Here is a 21,175-nt window from a genome sequence, read left to right on the forward strand (position 1 = left end):
GAATAGTTTAAAAAAACAGAAGAGAAATCAGGACAGGTAATTGGTCATAGTTCACAGCAGCACTCACTGCACTCTACCTGTACCCCAGGCTGTGAAATCTCCACAGGTGGAATAACAGCTGCAGCCACCCACAAGGCTGCAGGTGCTGCTGTGAAACCTGGTTTGTGCACACCACACATGGGAACAAGAGCTGACATCTTGGTCTAAAACCAGAAACTTCCACTGCAGTGTAAAGAATAATGGGGCTACCCCATAAATATCTGCATCATCTCAGTGTAAGGCTGTAAAGCTTCAGTTAGTTTTCAGAGATGCAAAACTGGGCAAAATTGACAGTGATGACAGCCACAGGACACTACAAACCTTCCCAGCTGTGACACAGAAATTATAATGGCAAGATATTTACTAAACAAAACCCTGACGTGCTGCCAGGACCAGTATTTACAGTAATTATTAACAAATCTGAGCCACAGAATATAATAAAGGAACCTGTAGAATTGCTTGAGCTGTAAAAACAGAGGAGGGAAAAAATGGAACTTAATTTGCCTTTGTACAGTGTCAATTTTTTATGATCGGAGACAATTTCGAAGTACTCAGGAACACCTCAGGGAGTAATGAACCTGACAGTCACAAAATTATTTTTTTCTGAAAAATGTTCCATTAATGAAGACATGCTTGGGCTCATATGTCTCTCTCGACACTCTGTGATACATAACAAAGCTCAGAAAGGTTTTCCAGCTAGGCAAGGGAGATTCTCATTTAATTTGCTTTACAGCTCCAACTTGTCCATAACAGAGGTGCTACAATGCTTCAGGACTCAGTTAAACAATGGCAGCAAACCAGCCAAAAAGCTAAACACAGAACAACTGGAAAAGGAAGACATTTAGAGAGACCATTGAAATATTAGTATTCCTGTGACTTTTGTTAACCCTCTGTCCTTAGTGATGGACAAAAACAAATCTGAAACACATGTTCCGCCCAATCACTCCAGTCTCCCTCACCTCCAGTCGAGATGGGAGAGCTTACAGAAAACGTATTTTCCCTCAAATCCTTCAGTGTGCGTTCACAAATCTCCCTCTATACAAAGACACAACGTTGCTCTGCTTCTCTTCCCCTAAGACAAAAACTATCAAACCCTTTGAGCCTTTCCCACGAGCTACTTAAAACCACAAATTAATCAAAACCAAGAGCTCTTTACCCATCCCTGCACGCAACAGTGCCATGAGCTCTCTGGCCACAGACTGATTCCCAGGAAAACTCACTCCATTTGAGTGGTACGTTCTGCACTAATTCATCTCATTCTGTTCTGCTCCAGAGGCTGGGATGAAGCTTTGCAAAATGGACTAGTCACTTTGAATAATCAAGCCCAGACTACTCAAGAATGCCCAAGTATCCGAAATAGCTGAACCTCGGGGAAAAACAGGACCTTTGACAGCATTCAGAGCTGGATACCCCAAATCAGCAGGCATGAAAGCCCTGGCCTGCATTACCTTTGCTCTGAATATGAGAGTATGAAACCCGAGGCCACCGGGTTAGCTCAAAGAGGGGAGAGGAGGCCAGGACTCAAACCACCTCTCTCATGTGGCAGACCACAGCATTAGCTGCAGGCATGCCTGGAAAGAGAGAGCAGTCAGGGGTCTCTTGCAGGGTTATGAAGGACACAAATGGTTTGATCCTGATGGTTTTATTTAGATGGAGAAGGCTGCCAGGTTGGGCCATATTTACTGTACCAAACTCAGAAATTCTAAAGACAGCGAATTCTATCCAGCCTGACAGAAAGAGGAGCACTCCCTGTCCTCTGCTTGTCCCTCTCTCCAGCTCCTCTGAAGATGAGGGGCACATCACTCACTTCTCAAACAAAATCACACAAAAGCCCAGCTCTGAACGAAGTGAAATAAGGAAGATGCCTTTGCAGGGAAGCACCTCCTGCTTCCCCACTGCTGGATCCCTATGGGAGCAGAAAGAGGCACTGTCCCTTTAGAGCTGGCCAGGGAGCAACTCAGCATGCCTGGTCTCTGGGAGCAACCACAGCCAGGGAGGAAAACTGTGGGCTACAGTGGGACAAGGGGAGATTTCCTGAAGCCCGCTGCAGAATAAACACTCAGAGATGAGAGGACAAGGGACCCTCCAGTCCTGAGGGCTGTGCAACCAGATTTAAAAATAAAACCTAGGAGAGGGAGAACTGGCTTGCCCAGGACCTTGAAAGAGCCAGCATCCACGGAGAAGAGGGAGCAAGCAGCAAACCACGAGCCCGAGGCAGCCAGGAAACGCGGCAGCGGCAGCCAGAGCCACAGCCCAGCCACAAGAGAACAGGTCGGCTTAGGAGGGATGAAGCTGGCTGGGGAGTTAAATTTAGACAGGTAAACATTCCGAGGGGAAGAGATGGGGTTCACACAACCCTCGTGTTTGCCACTGCCAGCCCCTGGGGAGAGCCCTTCAAAGAACTGCTCGGGGGCTGAGGCACCTCGGAGTAGGGCTGTCGGGGCCAGTGGGACGGGAGCACACAGCTCTGTGGGCATTTCTACCCCAGCATTTGCTCCAAGCATCCTCCTGCCTGGCAGCATCCCCAGCGAGCAGGAAAGCTGTTGAGAGAAGCATGGAGGCCACTGCAGGATAAGGAAAGGTGCAAATCCTGAGTACACAGGGTGCAAAGGGACCATGCAAAGGAAATGCACCAGGGGAAACCCAACCAGCAATATGGTTGTGGCCATTTTGTGTCAGAGCCTTTTTGAGCTCCCTTTCAGAGGGAAGAAAAGAGTAAAAGAACCAAAACCAAGGAGTCAAGTCTTGCAAACTCAGCCAGCCTCTAGAGCTCGAGTTATCCAGACTCTGTGAAGTGGAGGGGACACAGAGCACTCCCTGCTCTGCCCTGCCTGCAGCCCTGAGAGAAGCCACGAGAGCTCACTGCCTGCTTCACAGCTCCAAGGACAAGGGAAGGATCCCCACAGGCAGACTGCAGAGGGCTGCCAGGCAGGGAGAGCATCCCAAACTCTGGGGAGCTGCTGGGCCAGGAGTGATCCTCTGCCCCAGGGACCCCCAGCTCCACCTCTCAGAGCAGGGCAAAGCCTGCCTGAGCTTCATCAAAGATGGGGAGGGGCTGGTGCATCACAGGCTGGGTCTCATCTGTCATTCTGCCCATATGGTCCCAGCCAGTTGTCTCTGCAGTGAGCCCAAGAACTTGCACTTTAGTAGAATGTCCCTTCCAAAGAGACACCCCCCTCTCTACTGGAAGATTTTAAGAGGTGGAGAAGCCTTTGGTCATTTGTTCTGAGGGTTAATCACCCTGCTGTTAAAAACACTGCCTGGTTCTAACACAGCCTAAATGCCCAACCACATGCCTTAAGTTCTCTTGAATTAGAAAGTTCTCCAAGCACCAGCTTCTTTCAGAGCTGCTGAAAGCAGTCAGGTATCCCACCACGCTACATCTTAATGTTCTTTCTCAAATGCTACACAGGTCTTCATTCCTTAAATCTCCCATTAGAAAAGGATTTTTTTAGTGCAGGAGAAATTCCCCTGAGTCCCCTCTGCACTGTCTTCAGTTTTAATAAAGTCTGTGTGCCTTCTCCCAGGAAGATCCCTTTCTATGCAGAAGTGGAACCAAATCACAGACTGTCCTGTCTTACCTAACATGTCTTGGTTGTCCATATTCTGATTTTACAAGTACTGTGTTTAAAAGTCTCTCTGAAATGCTCAGTGTGTGTGTGTGTGCATGTGTGTCCAATTTATTTGGAAATGATGAAATGGTTTTCACTCGAACTTTGATCAGCTGCTAGAAAAAAAAAATCTTATGAATAGAAACAATTTATATTCATTTAAATGAGCAATCATGCAGTTTTCAGAAAATAGCTGGTTTCCCTGTGTGCCTTGAAACCCAAACCCAACAACTTCAGGACAAAAGACTGAAGATGTGAAGCAGTCCAGAAACAAAGGGGCCTACTGGGCTAGAGGAAGGGACAAATAGCTTAAAGATAACTTGAATTTTCACACTATTTGATCTCTTCCTAAAAGAAAAAGCTTCTGGAGATTTCACTATACAAGAATGCTCATTTTTCTTTAAAACACAGGACCCCTGACTTTCTAGACCCAGCTCTTTCCAAATTTATTTTATTTTTTCAACTGATGTAATGAATTCTGGCAGATTGGGAGGGAAAGGGCTGAGAAAGAAGACTTCTCAGGGCTGGGAGCCTGCAGCCACAGCTTCAGTTTCAGCTTTCCTAAACTGAGATCAGTCACACGTGGAAGGACATTTTCAATGTCCATGCACCAGATACAAGGGAAAGGACACGGGGGCTGCTTACAGCTCCTGAGAGGAGAGGTGAGCAAAGACTGAAGGAGCCTGGGAGGGACTCCTTTCCTAAGGGAAGGGATCTGCTGCAGACACTCCTGGGCACAGAAATGAATGAGCAACGGAGCCTGTGAGCAGAGGAAACCCAAGGCTGGACTGGGGCCAGCTCACTTCCCCAGCTCTGCCTCCTGACCCGCACTGGCAGCTCATCCTCGTGCTGCTCTCCTCATAGACTCAGCTACTTTCTTCCAAGAAGGATAAAAACCCCGAGTAGTTGGGCTAGCTTCTCTGCACACGTGGCAACTCATCCCATATCCTGGATGTTTGGGGTGAAAAACATTCCACCTGAATTCCTGCAGAGCCCAACCTTTACCTTGGCTAAACCCAGCTGTCCATGCACAGGACACTGGTTTAAGAGGAGTCTGCCTCTCTCTCGCCACCCTTGAGAAAGCCCATTTCTTTCTCTTTTGGGAAGAAGAGCATGTAGCCAGCTTGGCTCTCCACTTACAACTGCATCTGACAGAAGACAGGCACCATCAGAAGATGTGATCCCTCCAACTCACGTGTCGATGCCCAGCTGCAAATGTGGGAAGGAAGGGCCATGACAGGATCACACCTGAGCATGGCGTGGTGTGGGGAAGGAGGGAGACACTGGAGATGTCCATGCACCAGGCAGGGACAGATGGATGGAGATGAGTGTAAAGGAGGGTGAAGGAGAGAGAGACCTTGTGTGTGCCCAGTGCTGTGTGGGACAAAAACCCTCCTAAGGGTACCAAGAAAGAGCCCCCAACAGCTAGGCAGATAAGCAAGCATTGATGCACACAGTCCTCACGTGCAGGGGAGTGGAGCAGAGCAGACTGCACTGGAAATGGGCAGGTGCACACAAGGAACACACGCCCAAGGTTTTGGTTATGAAGAAATTGAAGTAAGAGCTTCAATGCCAGTATACATGTAAGAAAAAGCTCTGTCACAAAAACCCCTGACCCCAAAGGTGAACAGGTGGGTGCAGGCAGCAGGGCAAGAGTGATGATGATGATGGACTGCAGGGCAGCCAGGAATGCATTAAGAGATAGGTGAAAGTTGGATAGAGAGACTTACAGGGACACTCACCTGATGGCAGAGGAAAACCATTAAAAACACGGCACAATAAAGTGCATCAGAGCACACAAAAATATGTTTGGGGAAGTTGCTTTACTCGTACCACTAAGGGAAGTATTACACCACAATTCTCAGAAGAAAAACCAAGTTTCATAGAAGAGCGTGTCTGTCACAGACATAACTGGGATGCTCATACCCTGGTTCTGTGAAACCGGCCACACTTTCACTTCTCTGGGCTTCCAAGAGCACAAGAACCCTTTCCCACATGCCATGGCTCGTGCTGGCACATGGAGCCACACCGCACAACACGGGTGAGAAGGACACTGTGGGCGCTCCCAGGAAAGCCGCCGTGCCTTGCCCAGGGAAAGGATCCTCCTCTGACAGCAAAATCCTTGTGCTCTCAGTGAGGTCCACCCCACTGGAGCAACATCTGCTTTGTGAACTCCTGTCTGTCATGCCCGAGGAACATCTGTTTCATCAGCACCCCGGAGGAGCATCCCTCACGCCCCGGCGACATCGCTCACGCCGGGGCTGGCCCCTCACGCCGGGGCTGGCCCCTCACGGCCCGGCAGCGTCTCTCACGGCACCGCAGCTCTCTCCCACCGCCGTAACACCACCGGGACCCCGCAATCGGCCCCAGCCCCTCGCTCCGCTGTCCCGTGTCCCTGCTGCGGGCTCACCCGGAGCTCCTGCCCGGCGGCGGCTCGGCCCCGACGTTCCCTGCCCGCACAGGGCCCGGCCGCCGCGGGGCTCCGCGCAGCCCGACCCCGCAGCCCCGCTCCGCCCCGACCGGCGGCCTCACGGGGCCGGGGGCGCCTGCCGGGCTCGGCGGCAAAGCGCGGACGCCTTTCCCGGGCTGCGAGCAGCGGCAGACCCCCGGTACCGCCCGCGCCGCCTCCCGCCCCTTCGGGGGCCGCGCAGGGAGGCGTCCGGCCCCGCGACGAGCCCAGCCCGGGGGTCCGCAGCGCCCGGCGCGGCCGAACACCTCCCGGCCCCCGGCCTCCTCCTCCCGCCCTCCTGCCGCCGGGCCGGGGCCGCCTCCTACCTGCATCTCCCGGGCGCCGCCGGCGGCAGCGGCAGGTGAGCGGGCGCCCGCGGCGGGCCGAGGGAGCGGCGGGACAGCGCTGGAGCCCGCAGCCCCCGCGGGCGGGCTCGGGCTCTGGTGTCCCGCTCCCGGCGCGTCCTCCCCGGCCCCGCCGCCCCGAGCTGCGGGGAGCTCCGTGCCCTCCGCGTGTCGCCCGGGGGCTCGGAGCAGCCTGCTCGTGGGGCTCCTGCCCGGGAGACAAACGAGCTGCGAGCCAAACCCCCTCCGGGACGGGCAGCGCGGTCCTGGCCCCGCCAGCGGAGGGTTTTTGACCGGGTGACTTGCTGCTCCATCTCAGCAGGGGTTTTTGGCATCTGTCTCCCAGTGCGGGTGGGCGGCTGGGTGAAGGGAAGGTGCGAATGAGGCAGAGCCCGGTTCGGGGATGCTGTTGAAATGGGCTGGCAGAGTTTGGCAGAGGAGACAGCGCATGGAGCTCTTGATGGGGCTGGCGCTCAACAAGCACCTCCATCCCTCGCCTGCAACAGCAGGAATCACACTGGGGGCTGTCCCCCACCCTCCTTCCCATAAAACTTCGCAGATTCGCAGCCAGACCCCGTTCTCACTTTTCCTGGCAGAAGCAGGAGTAGCTGCAGAGGCATTAGCAGGATCACCGTAAATTTATGTCGGTGTAGCTGTGAGCGGTGCCTCGCCCCCGGGACTGCTGGGCAGCTCCGTGCACGGAGACAGGATTTACGTGCCTGCCCCTCCGAGCTTGGTGGCAGCCCTGCGGCAGCCAGAAATTACACTTGTTGTGTCCAGGTCCCCATCTCCGGGCCCCACATCGTCAGGCATCCCAAGTCCCCACGCAGCAGGAGCTGCAGAGCCTCATACGCAGTGCAAAGAGTGGCTTGCTGCTCCTACACATACCCGGACTCACACATGTAAGCATCCCAATGGAATTACATCAGGGAGGCATTTGGCCCCCTGGAATTGCTCAAATGTGTACTGGCTTGGGACAAAACGCAGCTTGAGACACACACTGACACAAGCATCTTGTTTCAAGCAGCTCTGAGCATCCATTTGGGTTCAGGGTGGAAATACACGAGCATTTTTAGAGGAGCAGGTAAGTGTTTGAGTACAGGCTACACGCTGCAAATAATTGAAGGCTCCAACTGTCTTAATTTATGACTAGTGTTTCCCATCACTGCAGTCATTAGTGATACTTTATTCTAATGGGACTAGGAGATAGAGGAGGTACAGCCAGAGGTAAAGAGTAACCCCGTGTTTGTGGCAGGAAATAAGGAGCCATTGTCCTCAGCGCTGTGCAGCTAGAAAGATAATAGTTGGTACAGCAAATGCCAACTAATTAGAGGGCAAAGGAAGTCTTGAAATTGCAGCTGGCTGCAGGAACTCTGAGGTGCCAGCTTTTTTTGCTCAGAGGTAAAGCCTGTTTACCACATGGGCTGCCGTTCCCTGCTTGTCTGTTGCGCTTCCAGCCTGCACATTGAGGAGAGGCAGGGTGCTTTGGGGACCCAGCAAACAGCAGGGACGCCTCCTGGGGAGCGTCACAGAACTGGGGCTTGGTCACAGGTTGCTTGGTCTGTAGAGTAATGTGCTTTCCCACTTTTGGTGCTGCAAGGGACAGCTGGCCACAGCAGGTCAGCAGGCCGGAGATCCTCGTCCATCCTCACAGGAATCCTCCTGGGGCTGGCACTGCTTCACGCCCCGGGGTGGTGCCTTACATCAGGGTCAGAGGGAGCAACAGGGAAGGCAGAGCCACTGGAGCACCAGCAGAGGTGGCTGGGCAGCACTGGATATCTGTATTCCTTAAAACCTTCAGCTGTGGGCCATGTGGATTATTCCAAAAAGAGACCAGGTTATTGAAATACCATTCTGGCCTCAGCATAGTCCATGAGGAAGATGGGAATTCCTGCAGCTTTAATCCACCCTTGGTGCCTCCACTCTTGCTGTGGTGGGACGAGAAGGACCTTTGGGAGATAGATACGTGTGTGTCAGGGCGTGCTGGGTGCCAGGAAGGGCAGGAGGGACAGCTGGTGTGCATCTCCAAACTGGCTGGGAGTGATTCCCCACCTGCGGGGCTTGAGAAGAGGCAAAGTGTCCCGAGGCAGCAGGAGCCAGGTGCATGGCCCATCTCAGAGGTCTGTGTCTCACAAGGGGGATGCCTTGGCAGTGCTGCCACTGCTGAGGACAAAAAACCCCACAAAATGAGCTGGTCGGGATGTTGGTGTGGGTGGGTGATGACAGGAGACCAGCTGCTTTACCTTACTGTGTCCTCTCTGCTGAAACGTCTTTGTTTTCTTCCTGGAAGGAAAAAAAAGTGTTGATTCCCTTCTTTTATCGTAGTCTGCCCCACAAGATTTCTTTATCCTCCACCAAAACAGCTCCCCATGGATGTCATTCCACAGGTGTTGTCCACTGAAGCTATTCCTCCATCTGCAGAGCAGGGCAGATAAGAGAAGGGCACTTTATCCAGCAGGGGTAAATAAATAAATCCTCACTAGGTGTGGGGAAGAGGGGCACCAGCTGCCAGTAAGGAGGAGCTCCTGTCTCGTCTCAGCCTCCAAAGGTGTTGTCCATGTGTTGTTTACATCCCCCAATATGATTAAGCCTCACTGATTTAATAATGGGCAGCATCCAGAACTGGATCTGGGCAGGAGGTGGACTCTAGTCCATGACTAGAATTTGGGATGGGACTGATATTGGTGGGAGACACTGCACAGCACACCCAGGGAAGATGTTCCCTCTGCTCCCTTGCAAAAAGCAGCTTAACCCATGCAGCCCCCTGGACAGCACAAGCTGTTTTATTTCTCTTAATCTCTCTGGAACATTCCTATGGCTACAATTGTCCTCATGCTCCTTTCTTCTGCTACATCTTGTGTCTGTCCCCTCCTGGTCTCTGCTACCAGTGAGCAGGAAGAGGGTGGGGAAGTGCTCAAACTATTTGAGATGTGGAAATACTAAGCTCACTCTGCAGAGGAGAAGAGCAATTTAAAATGTATTAAGGGATTTAATTCCCTCTCAGTTAAGGGCAGGACCCTGCAGGATATATGAAGAAGCAGGAGACCTTATCACGAGAAACTCAGCCATGGCTCCAACTTCTCCTAAAGCAGGGGTAGCCCAGCCTAGCAGTTCTGTGGTGCTCATAACCTCTCATCTCTTGGGAAGCTTCTTCCATTTCTGTTGCACCTGCACCATCATCTTCCCCCTGGTCAGCCCATCCTGTATCCAGGGTAGAGCTGAGGCAGGGACAGCTTCCAAGGAGAAGGAATATCCACTGTGCTTCTTTCACTGACATGGATCTTCTTTTGTCCTTTACCACTTGCCCCTGGTGGGGGTAATCCCTGTGGTGGGATCACTACCAGTAGTAGAAGCAAGTGGAAGGAAGTGAATTTGTGAGGAGCTGGACACGTTTCCAGCAGTGAGATTGTTATGAGTCAAGGTGGAATTCACGGAATAAAAATCTGGAAATGGAAAAAAAAAGAAAATCTTGAGCTCCTGCCAAGGGAGAGCTCGTTCCAGACAAGCTACCTGATCTGACCTGCCTTGCAGGTGTGAAAACCTTCATTGACCACCCCCACATTCTCTACCTGCCCTTGCAAACCCCAGAGGAAAGCACCACCTCATTCCCAGCCCTGTCCTCGTGGGAAGCAGCCAGTCTCCTTGGGGCGCAGAGCTCATGACCTGAGAATCCGTGGCACTCCACAAAAGGAAATATAGGCTAAACATCTGAAACATTTTCTAATGTTGACGTCTTTCAAATGATGGAATTGTCTCCCCAGGGACACGTGGATGCTCCACTCCTTGAGTCAGAGGGGCAGGACCCAACAATGCAGGGGAGGGGAGAGGTTTTGTTGGGAACCTCGCTGCTCCTGTACCAGAGAGAGACAGCGAGGGGGGAGAGGAAATGAATTAGATGACTTGAATCACTTCCAGCTCTAATTGCTATGATTTTGCAGTAGTTTTCCCAGCCTCAAGTATAACATTAACCATCAAAGCACGACTTCACTCACGGTCAATTAAACCAGGATTCATCTGGCTTGACATCACGAAGCCAAATCCCTCCTGGACTCAGGGACACCCGAGAAAAGGGTGAGAAAGGGTGTCTTTTCTCATGGCTGAGGAAAGACAGGAGCCAGAGTGGGGCTGGGCACTGCTCATCCTGTGGGATAGGCAGAAGCTGCTGCCTTTAGGGGTGGACATCTCCAAGTATTCTCTTCCCTTCTGCCAGCGCAGGACACAAAGGGAATGCAGCAAGTGTGTGATGTGCAAACACCTTTCCTCACCTCAGTGAGGCACTGGCAGGGTCCCTGGGATTGATCTCCCCATCTGGATGGTCCTGCTGGCTGGGGGCTGCTCCAGAGGTCAGGTGAAGACAGACAGACAGCAATGCTGGCACACATGTGCAGCCCTGCCAGAGCCAGGCTGCCTCTGCACGTGCAGTGGCCACACTTTACCCTCTGTCCAGTTTGCCCCTGGCCTCCTGGTTCTCCAACAGGCAGGGCTGGGAACCCATCAAGGGATTCAGTGTCTGGAGCTGCACTCCTGAATGCCGGGGTGCACGGGGTGGAGAGCAGGCCAGGGAATGGCTCTCCCACAGCAGCTCTCCTCCTTGCTCTTCCTCCACAGTGCTGGTGCAAAGGGATGAGCCAGGCCATTGACTGGGGTTACAGAACCAGGAGATGAAGTAACAAGAAGTTAAAGGAAGGGCACAGCAGGAACCAGGCTGGCCCGGCGGCTGCCGTGGGGTGAAGCCCTGGCCTGCCTGTCTCCACGAGTGCTGGTAGCAAGGCTGGGGAGAGCACAGAGAGTTCAGCTCTCCTCATTTAGCCCTTTAATCATTAGTCAGGCAGGTTCTGTGGGCTGGCTGGGTTAAAGTGTAACTGCCCTCCTCGGCGGCCCCTGCCAGGATCCAGGCTCCAGGGACCAGGGCAGCACCAGCTGCTGTGGGAGAGCACAGGGATGGACAGGGTTTTGTTCCACGGAGCTGGGAGAGCTCCCCCATCCCTCCCTCCTATGGACAGGCAAGCATCACCTGTCCCATGGCACTTGGGGCAATTGGGACAGGAGAAGGCCCCAGGGCCAGCCCAGGGTCCCAAGCCTGGCCACATATGGACCTCCGTGGTTTGGGGAGGCACAGGGCCACGGCCATAGCCAGACAGTGAGGTAATCTGCCCCTGAACTTCCCTCCTCTCGGACCAAGTCCCTCAGTCTCTTCTACTTGGCTGAAACTCCGAGGTGAAGAGTTGTACATCCTTTCCAAAATTTTTATCGGCATGAATTATGAAAACTCTGGATATTCTTATTGTCCATGTGAATTGCCAATCCATTCTAAGCTCTTCATTCTTGGCCTCTCCTGCTTCCTGTGGTAACGAGCTCTGCAGTGCAATTAAACAGGGGCTGTGCTGGTAGCTGGGATGGGCTTCAGCAGGGGCCACAGCTGGTGGGTGGGCACAGAGCCCCTGCGTGTGTGCAGAGAGGTGACAGTGTCCCCCTGCCTGCTCCCAGCCCTGGCACCCTGGGCCCCCTCCGTGCCTGGCTGCAGGGAATGAGGAAACCCAAACTCCTCCCTGCCCCACTCAGAAGGGGATGGTTGCCCTCCAGATTGGTGGAGTGATGCTGAAGTCCCACAAATCCGGCAAGAAGATGTCTCCCAACAGCTGAGCATCCACAGGTGGTTTTGGGGAAAGTGCACACAAGGCTCTAGCTGGAATCTGTCAGAGAGAGATGAGACCCAGCATCCCCTTCTCCTGTAGCCAAGCAGGATGGAGAAGATGTATGTTTCCTTCCTTCCTTCCTTCCTTCCTTCCCTCTTTCCGTTCTCAAAACAGTCTTCCATAATTTTATCCTTTGAAAGGCAGGCAGGCCTCTGGCTGGATCTAGCACTGCTGACATGGAAGGGGATTATTCTCCTGATGATCACTGGGATTTTTACCACACAGCAGCTTCAGCTAAAGGAGGAACCACCACAATTCAGACATTGCATCCAGCTCTCCCACGGGGCATGGAGATGTGTGGGGTCATTCCAGGGGAGACCAGCCCAGCCAGCCTCCTCTCCTGCCTGGCCCCACGGGCACTGCTGCAGGTGGCTGTGGAGGGCAGAACCCCACAAACCCCAAACCTGGGCGAGAGCCACTCCCTGGGCTTGCTTGGTGCCTCTGCGTCCCTGCTGGCTTGGGCACTCCCGGCTGCAGGGCCAGCCTGCCACCCCGCTGGCCCTGGGGACACACAGGTGACGCAGCTGGCTTCTGGCAGGGTGGCACATTCTCTGTGGCCTGGCAGGTGGAAGGAAGGGAAGGAAATGAAATGTGCTGAGACACCAAGCCAGGAGGGTGCGACCAGTGCCACCAGAGCGGGCAGAGCTGGATGAGTTGGGAGCAGCAGTGTGCCAAGCAGGACAGTGTTAGAGGTGCTAGGACTGACTGTGAGGCTGTAGAGGGAGGATTAGGGCAGCAGGCAGGAGATCTGTGCTATAATGTGTCTGCCAGGCCTGGGGTTGCTGGAGCTGCCTGGGAGGGATGTCACACAGCCTAGGGACAGGCACTATTTACAGCTAGCGAAGCCACAGCACGTTTCCTGTTTTTATTTCTGGGTCCCACAAATCCCAGGGACAAACTGGAGAGTGTCAGCGAGGCTCTGCAGCTCCTGGCTGTGCTGCTCTCAACATCCTCCTGCCAACCAACCTGGTGACAATAAAGCCTTTGTATGAAAACCGTGTTTTCTAGGCTCCAAAGTGCCCTTTGATGAAAAAATGCCTTTTCTTATTAGTCTCACCTTCAGAGTGAGAGCTGAAGGAAACACAAATATAATCCCTGGACACTGAAGCTTCTAAATAAATAAGTAAATAGATAAATAGCATGGGTTAAATATGGGCTTACACAAACACCAGCACTAAAACACACCAAGGAGGCAGAGATGGAAACCACAATACCCAAAGCACCAGTGCAGTCACAAGACACAGAGAAGGAAGGAGACACATGGCAATAGATGTTTTTCTTCTAAGGCACTCAGATGTTGTCATGAACATGGTCCTGGGGCCCAGCCACCAGACAAAGGGCTGTGCATGGACACTGATGCTCCCATGGCACAAGCAGTTCATGGAAAAAGTTCATGGAAAAAAATGTGTGTGTGTGTCTGTATGTATTTACACATGCAAGAAACTAAAGATGTAGAAACCAGTGGGTTCTAGCTCAGAATCCTGTCATGCACTCTTGCAAAGGTAAAATTAAAAACATCAGAGTTCCCCCATGTAATTTAAGTGCAATTGTGTATGCGTTCCATATTTTCTGCGGTTGACATCCTGAAGTGATGACTTTGAATTTTCAGCTTGAGACACGGATTTTCCAGGATGTGCACAGCACCTACCTGCTAACACCACTTGTGGCATCTGAAGTTACAGCAAATCACTGAATGTTTCATCACATCCTGGGACTGTAATTATACACACCTGCAAAAAACCAAAGAAAAACTCCCCAAAAAACCCAAAGCGAAAAACTCCCCAAAAACCCAAAGCAAAAAAATCCCCAAATCCAAAGAAGCCCACAAAAATGGGAGACACCATGATTCATGCCCCAAATGTATTTGCTCATGTGCTTAAGATCTTGTTTTTCACGCTGGGAGCTCCTGTCTCATCTCAGCTTCTAAAGGTGCTGTCTGGGAGGATCTTTATGGTGGATTTTATTTTGTTCTTGTTTCCGAGTCTTTGCTGTTCACTGAAGCTACATTTTCCTTTATTTCCCTCCAGCAATGAGAGCTGGAATTATCTTTTTTGGGTTTCTTTTTTTGGTAAATGCAGATGAAGACCCCCTTTCCATCACAGGGCTTCAGGGGCTGTGTTTGGAAGACCCAAATGCCATGGAAGATTGTAACCTTGTGTTTTAACACCCTTCAACCCACAGCTTATATATAATCCCTTTTATAGCAGCATGGATAACGTCAGGAACAGAGATGTGTGGAGAGGAAATAAGCTTTTGTGAGCTTCAGAGGGCCCAGATCTGCCTCTTGTGGACCTTCGTGAGGATAGAAAATTGGGTTTTAGGGGGGACCACAACATTCATTGTCTGTGAGTTATAGCACCTGAACCCCCAGGCATCAGAGCTCCATTTAGGGGCCTGAACATGCTGACAGAGCAGGGGGAGCTGGCCTTTGACACATCTTTGGCCGATTTGCTCTGTGTTTTCTTGTATTTCCTCAGCTCTTCCATGCTGAGAAGGAGTTAGCAGTTAATGGAGTTGGGGCTGCAGTGTGGGTGTGCTTCAGGACAGCCCGGACCAGACCGGGTTTGGCTCCAAGCTGGGCATGAAGTGGTGGCTGTCACTGACTCCCCACACGTCCACACATCCTCCCAAATGATCGCTGACACCCTCGCTGTGCAGGGCCAGGCTGCAGCACACCCACAGCCACGGCCCCGGGGCTCCACCCTGCCCGAACTCGCCCAGATATCATCTGAGATTGCACACCTAACCATGAGCACGAGCAGCGGAGCTGTGCTGAACAAGGCCTCTCACCAGGAAAACAAAGCCAGGGAGAGCTGGCGTCATCCTCTGGAGCCCCTGTCACTGCTGAGCCGTAAGCAAAGGCAGAGGAAAGCTCTGGCTCAGCGTTGGGCTGCCTTGCTTTGCTGCACGGACCCAGGACTGGTTTCACAATGAAGTCATGGTCCCGGTGTCACTGACACAGTGAAGCCTCTGGGTCAGCCGTGGTGATTTCAGTCTGCAGCTCCACGGGTGGCTTTGATCTGCTCTTCTGACAGATGAGCATGAATCATCATGTTACCACTCCTGTTGTCAGGAGTCATCACTTCATTAACTGAATGTTGGTACCCAGGGCACAGGGAATGCTTCTCTGCCCGTCCTGAGGGGTCCTGACTCCCAGGGAAGCACTGCCTTTAACCTTTGCCCATGGAAAAAGCCTCCAAGACTTTGGGAAGGATTGGAAGTGTGTGAAATAGATAATAGTGTAGTTTGTCACAGGGTGAGAAATTTAGAATTTTTGGATTTTAGTATAGATGTAGATAAGAGACTATCTTGGGCATTGTCTGAGCTTCTTCTTCTTCATCTACTCCATTTTCTGCAGTGTTGGTTGCACAGGATGAGTGGTTGTGGGAATCTGCAGTGCAGAGGTTACAGGGAGAGGCAAAGGATTAGTTATTGGTAGAAAGGTAGAAATAAAATATGTTTTAAGAGTGAATTGGATAAAACAGCTTTAAAAGACCATTTTTGCTGTACTTTCTTACACACTAAGTCTGCTGCAGACGGTGTGCTGAACTTCTGATAAGATAAAAATAAACAGCAACTTGAAGACCCAAAAGAGTCCTGTGCATCTCTCAGTCCTGGCACAGAACTGTTAAAAAGAGGTTTTCCCCCATCAGGGGAGCCTAGGGGGCCCCGAGGGGCAGCACAACTAAAGGGGGAAATTAGAACCTCCAACCACAAGGCTGAGGAGCAGCTTTTCCCTGGCACCTTTGGGCTGCTGGGCAGACTGCAAGGGCTGCCATCACACTGGGTGCTCCACATCTCCAACATCCACCACCTGGCAAAGAGCTTGTTCCCACAGCTCAGTGTGCAGCCAGCAGCTGCTGCCTGTCCCTGGCACACCTTGTGGGCTGGGTGAGCAGCCAAACCCTGCCCAGGTCCATGAGGAGCCAGGGGTGACAAATATCAATCCCTGCCTGCTGCACCAGGCATGGCTGTGCACACGGATTCCTGATGGAAGATGTGAATTGCATTACATTTTGCTGACAAATGCCAGTGTTTTCATTTCCTCTGGGTTCCTCCAGGGTCTAGTGAGGGATCTATTTTGGATGCAAGGTGTCTTATTGCTGCCAAACTAACAGGAGAGGACCCTTCAGAGGGCACTGGTAGGAAGCACAATCTGTGGTGTGCAATATGTGATGGAGGGTTTTGAATGCACAAGGGGAAAGAGTTTTTTTAATCATCTTTCTTTGATCTGTGCTCAAGGCAGTGGTTCACACTTCTCATATCACTGAGGCAGGAAAAAGAGGCATCTTATAGTATTGTACTAGAATTGGTCACAAAGGAGTTTTTGCAGGAGACACCAGCTTGTTCCCCCATCTCCTGAAGGAGCAGCAGCACCAAGAGCTTTGGGGTGGCAGTTCTTGTGTTTGCCACACCTGCCAGATTCCTGAAGGCTGCCCAAAGCAACCAGCAAACCCCTTGTTTGTAACTACTTTGGATTAAAAAATAAAGGTAACACAACTGGGTGCTGCTTTCTGAGGAAGTTGGCAGAGCTGAAAAACTGGGCACTACTGCCTCAAAGCATTTTGCTGGTTTGTCATCTGAGGAGACAATGGGAGCCACGGAGTTGCTACTGCTGGACAGTTGCTGCAAGTGAGCTGAGCCCTGCAAACTGGCAGGGAGCGTGCTCCTAGCCCCACACAAATCCACAGCAAGGATGGCAGCTGACACAGCAGCTGCCAGCTACCATTGTCCTCTCTGGTTTTGCTGAGCAGAAAGACCTTGCCATGGTCATACATCATCCTCCTGGAGACTCCTGGTTTTCCATACAAAACCCTGTTCTAGGGCCTCCTCTGATGCAGACAATCAAGATACCAGCATGAATTCCCACTCATCCTGGTTCACTTTACATCTTTGGAGCCCCAAGAGTCTGTGAAGACAAGAGTATTTACCAGTTGTGCCAAAGAGGCACCTTGGGAGCAGAGCCCAGCTCTGCACAAACCTGCTAAGAGCTTGGCTACTACTTCAGCTAAAAATACTTAAACAAAATACCAAAATAAAAACGGAAAAGAGGGTATCCTGAACAAGTATCATTCTCATGGATTCATACACAAAAGAGTAGCTCCCCAAATAAACTCCTTGGTAGAGTGAAAATTATTGAGGAGTCACTCAGGCATCAGATTGGGTGAGAGAGCAGCAATGCAGACACTCACTCGTGATGCTGTGCCACAGCTGAACCTCCCTGGCTTTGGTGGGTGCCGTGAGCCTGAGTGGAAGCTCCCTGGCTCTCTCTGAAAACCACCTTACACAGTCACCACTTGTATTGGGAAAACAGACCTGAATCCAAAATATGCTACTTTGTAATGAAGGATATCAGCAAAAGTGGCAGCAGTTCAAAATATCCTTAGAAGGAGCTTTCTCAAACTTTGATGACTACCACCACCACCACCACACTAACAGTAACTATTAATGCTAAATTAATTAAATCATAGATGAATGGCATGAATGGCTGATTGAAGTCATGTGGGGACTAAAAAAATGAGATGCTGAAATGAAATTTACCTCCTTCTGCACTTTGCACTCAGTCTGTAAATCCCACTGCACGTTCTCTAGTCACTGAGTATCCAATTCAGCGTTTTGGAGCTCTGTGCAGCTGCAGCCCTCAAGTGTCTGCAGACATGTGCCCCTTCTGTGACGTGTCAGTCACTTCAGCTGTCAGGTAGTCTCAAATATTTTATATGGGATTTTGAGAAGGGCTTGTGTGCCTGCCAGGAATGACCTGGCTGGGAAAGTCAATGTGCTCTGTAGACAATAAGGAAGAACAGAGGAAGAACATCCATTTACCTCCACTTTAATCCTATCTCCAAGTCTCTGAATTCCTGACAAGCCTCAGGCAGTCCACGGTGTGTGATCACAGTTAAACTCAGCTCTGTGGCTGAAGAAACAGAACTCTTTGCTAGGTGAAGAGTTGGGTTATCAAGCCCACCAGAAATAAGTGGGGGCAATTACAGGTCAGAGATATGGGCATGGGGAAGTGCTGGAATGCTCAGGGAGCAAGAGCACAAACAGGAACAGCCCTGCTAATGTCTAAGCTACCACTAGCATGAGGGATAATTTAAAGAAGCAAAGTAATGAGAGGCTTGTGACAGAGAACTGGTGGTCTTGGGTGGCAGCAGTGGTGGGGTTTGGACAATTACCAGTTCGAAGAAATCCATTCATCCTGCACACTTAATGAAGGAAGCATCTAGCAAAAATATAGTTACATAAATACCTTACTGAAAATTGCATCATGGACATATTAGGCATGAGGTCATGCAGATTTTCTAATTCCCAGACCTTTGCCATTGCAGGTTTGGCATTCTTGAAGCGTGGTTTCCAGTGGGCAGCTCTGTGTATTTATACATGATCACACAGATGGGCACAGACATATATATCCATACGTGCACTTCAGTGCACTGGGCTACAGGAGCATGCATTGCTTAGAGCTAAAACCAGCTTCTGTGCATTATATAAGAAAGGTTAAGAGCGTTCATATACATTCCAAAACTTGTGGTTCCCCAAAATGGTGTGCCCTTACAGAAAATGAAGGGTTTACTCAAGCTGAACAAAAATCCTTCTAGGATGGGTTTTGAGCTACAGCAGCCACCCATCCTTTTTAGCAATACATAAAGCAGCCAAAGGTTTTTTTAACTTGCCTTGTCATGAGATTTGTGTCCATAGACGTTTTTGGAGCTGAATTCCCACTGAAGTAAGCGACAACTTCACACAAATGGGCTGCAGTACCTGGGCCTAAATATTTAACTTCTTAGTCAACCTTCTAGAACAGCTTTAATGCTTGCAATTGTAAACATTGGGAAAAGCTACTGCTCACGTACTTAAAACCAGATGGACTCCAAGCCCACGCCCTGAGAATCACTTGCTGTAACCCCACAGCTACACCCAAGCTGGTCCCAGCTGTTCCACTTATGTTTTATGATACATCACCAGGATATTCAGAAATAAGCTCTACCAACACAACGTGTATGGCTCTGTCTGCTTGATATGCAAAAAAGTAGTTTGCACCTAATTTTAGTATATCCACCTAGAAAACATTTAGCTTCCCAGGTTATATGCCCTACTCGAGCTTGAGGGTTTTTAAAGATATTAAAGAAAGAGGACTTTGGCTATTTGCCTGAGATTTCTAAACATCCTGAAGCCCAGTGAGAAGACCTACTTGATGTCTCAAAATCCCAGAGTAAAGGTCACTGGTAAGATACAGATCATTAGCATGGGCAATTGGTTTTAATTACTGTTTTGGGGTAATCTTTGGACTGGCTGATGCACCCCTACAGCTTCAATCCACACAAGCAAAAGGCATCTGCAGCACAAGCACAGCAGATCCTGTCAGAAATAGGAGATCCTATATATGTAGCTTCTCCCAGTGGATTGCAGATGTGGTTTCAGCAGTTTCCCTGACTGGTGTGATTTAGAAAAGCAGGTTTTCCCAAGTCATCCTGGCTAGAGCACTGCACAAGGCCCATGTTTAATCAAGACAGGGGCTGTGCACACCCCTACAAACCTATGTGCAAAGGAAAATGTTTCAAATCTGTGTGTGCTTGATCCCAGGGCTGACAATTAGCTGTTTCCACTGCTGCCTTGCCTGTTCAGTGTCACAGTAGCTACAGTCAACACAGACAATTCTGTTCAGATGCCTCATGTTTTAGTGCACAATGCATGAAATGTAACCTGATAAGGCACAAAAGGCATTTGCATCTTCTCTTTTGAGCACGAACAGTGTTATTGTTATGGGCCATCCAAAACATGAGTCAGCCTGTGGGGACACAGCCCTGCAACTCACCAAGCAGCACAGCCAGTGTGGGCTGCAGACCTCAGCTCAGCTCTCCCTGCAGATGTGCTGTCCTGCTGGGGCTGGCTCGGACCCCTGCCCTTTCACTACTCCTTTAAAAAGGACCAGTCCTTCAGAAGTGGCGTTTGTGCCATTATCAGACTGATGAGTACCTTGTTGAGCAGTAACTGGTTAAATTTATGTGGCATGTGGTTTCATTCAGCTGATCTGGACTGTGCTGCAGAAGCCAGGCACACCCTGGCCTGACAGGAATCACGAATCCCCTTCTCAGCCAAAGACGCCTGAGCAAACATAAACCAGACTGGGAACCAAGGGGCTGATGGACTCTTTCTGTCAAAGCTCCTGAGACCCTTAATCCCCACGCATCCTTTTTCCACACACTGCTTCACATGCCTGATTGAAGCCCAAGTGATTGAAATCCAATCAGCAAAGGGAAGGGAATGTCCAGGCACTGAGATCAGGACGCCTGCTCCTGTTACACATGCAGTCACTTGCATTGAAACAAGTCAGGACCTCAAGAGCCTCATGAAATGATGAATTGAGGAAAATCAGAAGGGACAAGGCCAGCAAGAAAGCACAGAGAAAAACTGACTGTACAGACAGACAAAAGGAGAAAGAAACGGAGAGAAATTGGTTAGAAAGTGTCCCAGCTTGGGGGGGTCTGTGCTGTCAGGGCTTCAGGATAGCTGCGGAGAATCTGGTGGAGTGTGTTTAGCATGGACATTGTTCTACCAGTGGGACCAGTGTTGCAATGCTATTCTCTTTAGAACAGTCAAAAAACCCAGAAAAATGAGATTTTCATACTGACATTACTCAGGCATTTCTCATGTCACCAAAACGCGTCTGGAGACTGGATACTGGGTAGAGCTGCAGGGAGCACAGCTCATCCTGTGCCACAAAGCCACGACTCTCCTCTCCTCCTGAGGGACAGGACCCACGTCCAGGTTTCACCAGGAACACGTTCAATAGACAGCCTTGCTGGCCTTCCCACAGCAAGGCTTTCCAGGCACGTTTCTCTGGAAGATGTGATCCCGACACTGACTCAGCACGGGATGCACATCTGGAATCCAGTCACCCATTACCAACATTTAAGTCACTGACTTGGAAAACAGGCAAAGGGGACAGCTGGCTGTAACAGCAGCTATTTTATCTCCTCCCACCTGACCTGTGAGGTCCAGGGGTATCTGGGACACTCCTGTGATTGCCAGTCA

General features: G+C 50.8%; 2 protein-coding genes across 2 annotated transcripts in view; one reads left to right on the forward strand and one right to left on the reverse strand.

Annotated features, from left to right (window-relative positions):
* WNT5B (Wnt family member 5B) overlaps positions 1-6,490 on the reverse strand; it is a 65,234-nt gene extending 58,744 nt beyond the window's left edge. Inside the window, exon 1 of the mRNA XM_039707960.1 lies at positions 6,426-6,490. Within this exon, the coding sequence (XP_039563894.1) occupies positions 6,426-6,431 (6 nt within the window). The 5' untranslated portion in view covers positions 6,432-6,490. The remainder of the gene's footprint in view (positions 1-6,425) is intronic.
* On the forward strand, positions 5,630-6,404 carry LOC120501580 (translation initiation factor IF-2-like; the record flags this gene model as incomplete). The annotated part of the gene is made up of 1 exon (XM_039708041.1): positions 5,630-6,404. A coding segment is annotated over exon 1 (759 nt), but the record flags the coding sequence as incomplete, so codon positions are not given.
* Positions 6,491-21,175: the final 14,685 nt, after the last annotated feature.

Source organism: Passer montanus, unplaced genomic scaffold, assembly GCF_014805655.1.
Source record: "Passer montanus isolate IOZ18808 unplaced genomic scaffold, ASM1480565v1 scaffold20, whole genome shotgun sequence".
Taxonomy (NCBI): Eukaryota; Metazoa; Chordata; class Aves; order Passeriformes; family Passeridae; genus Passer; species Passer montanus.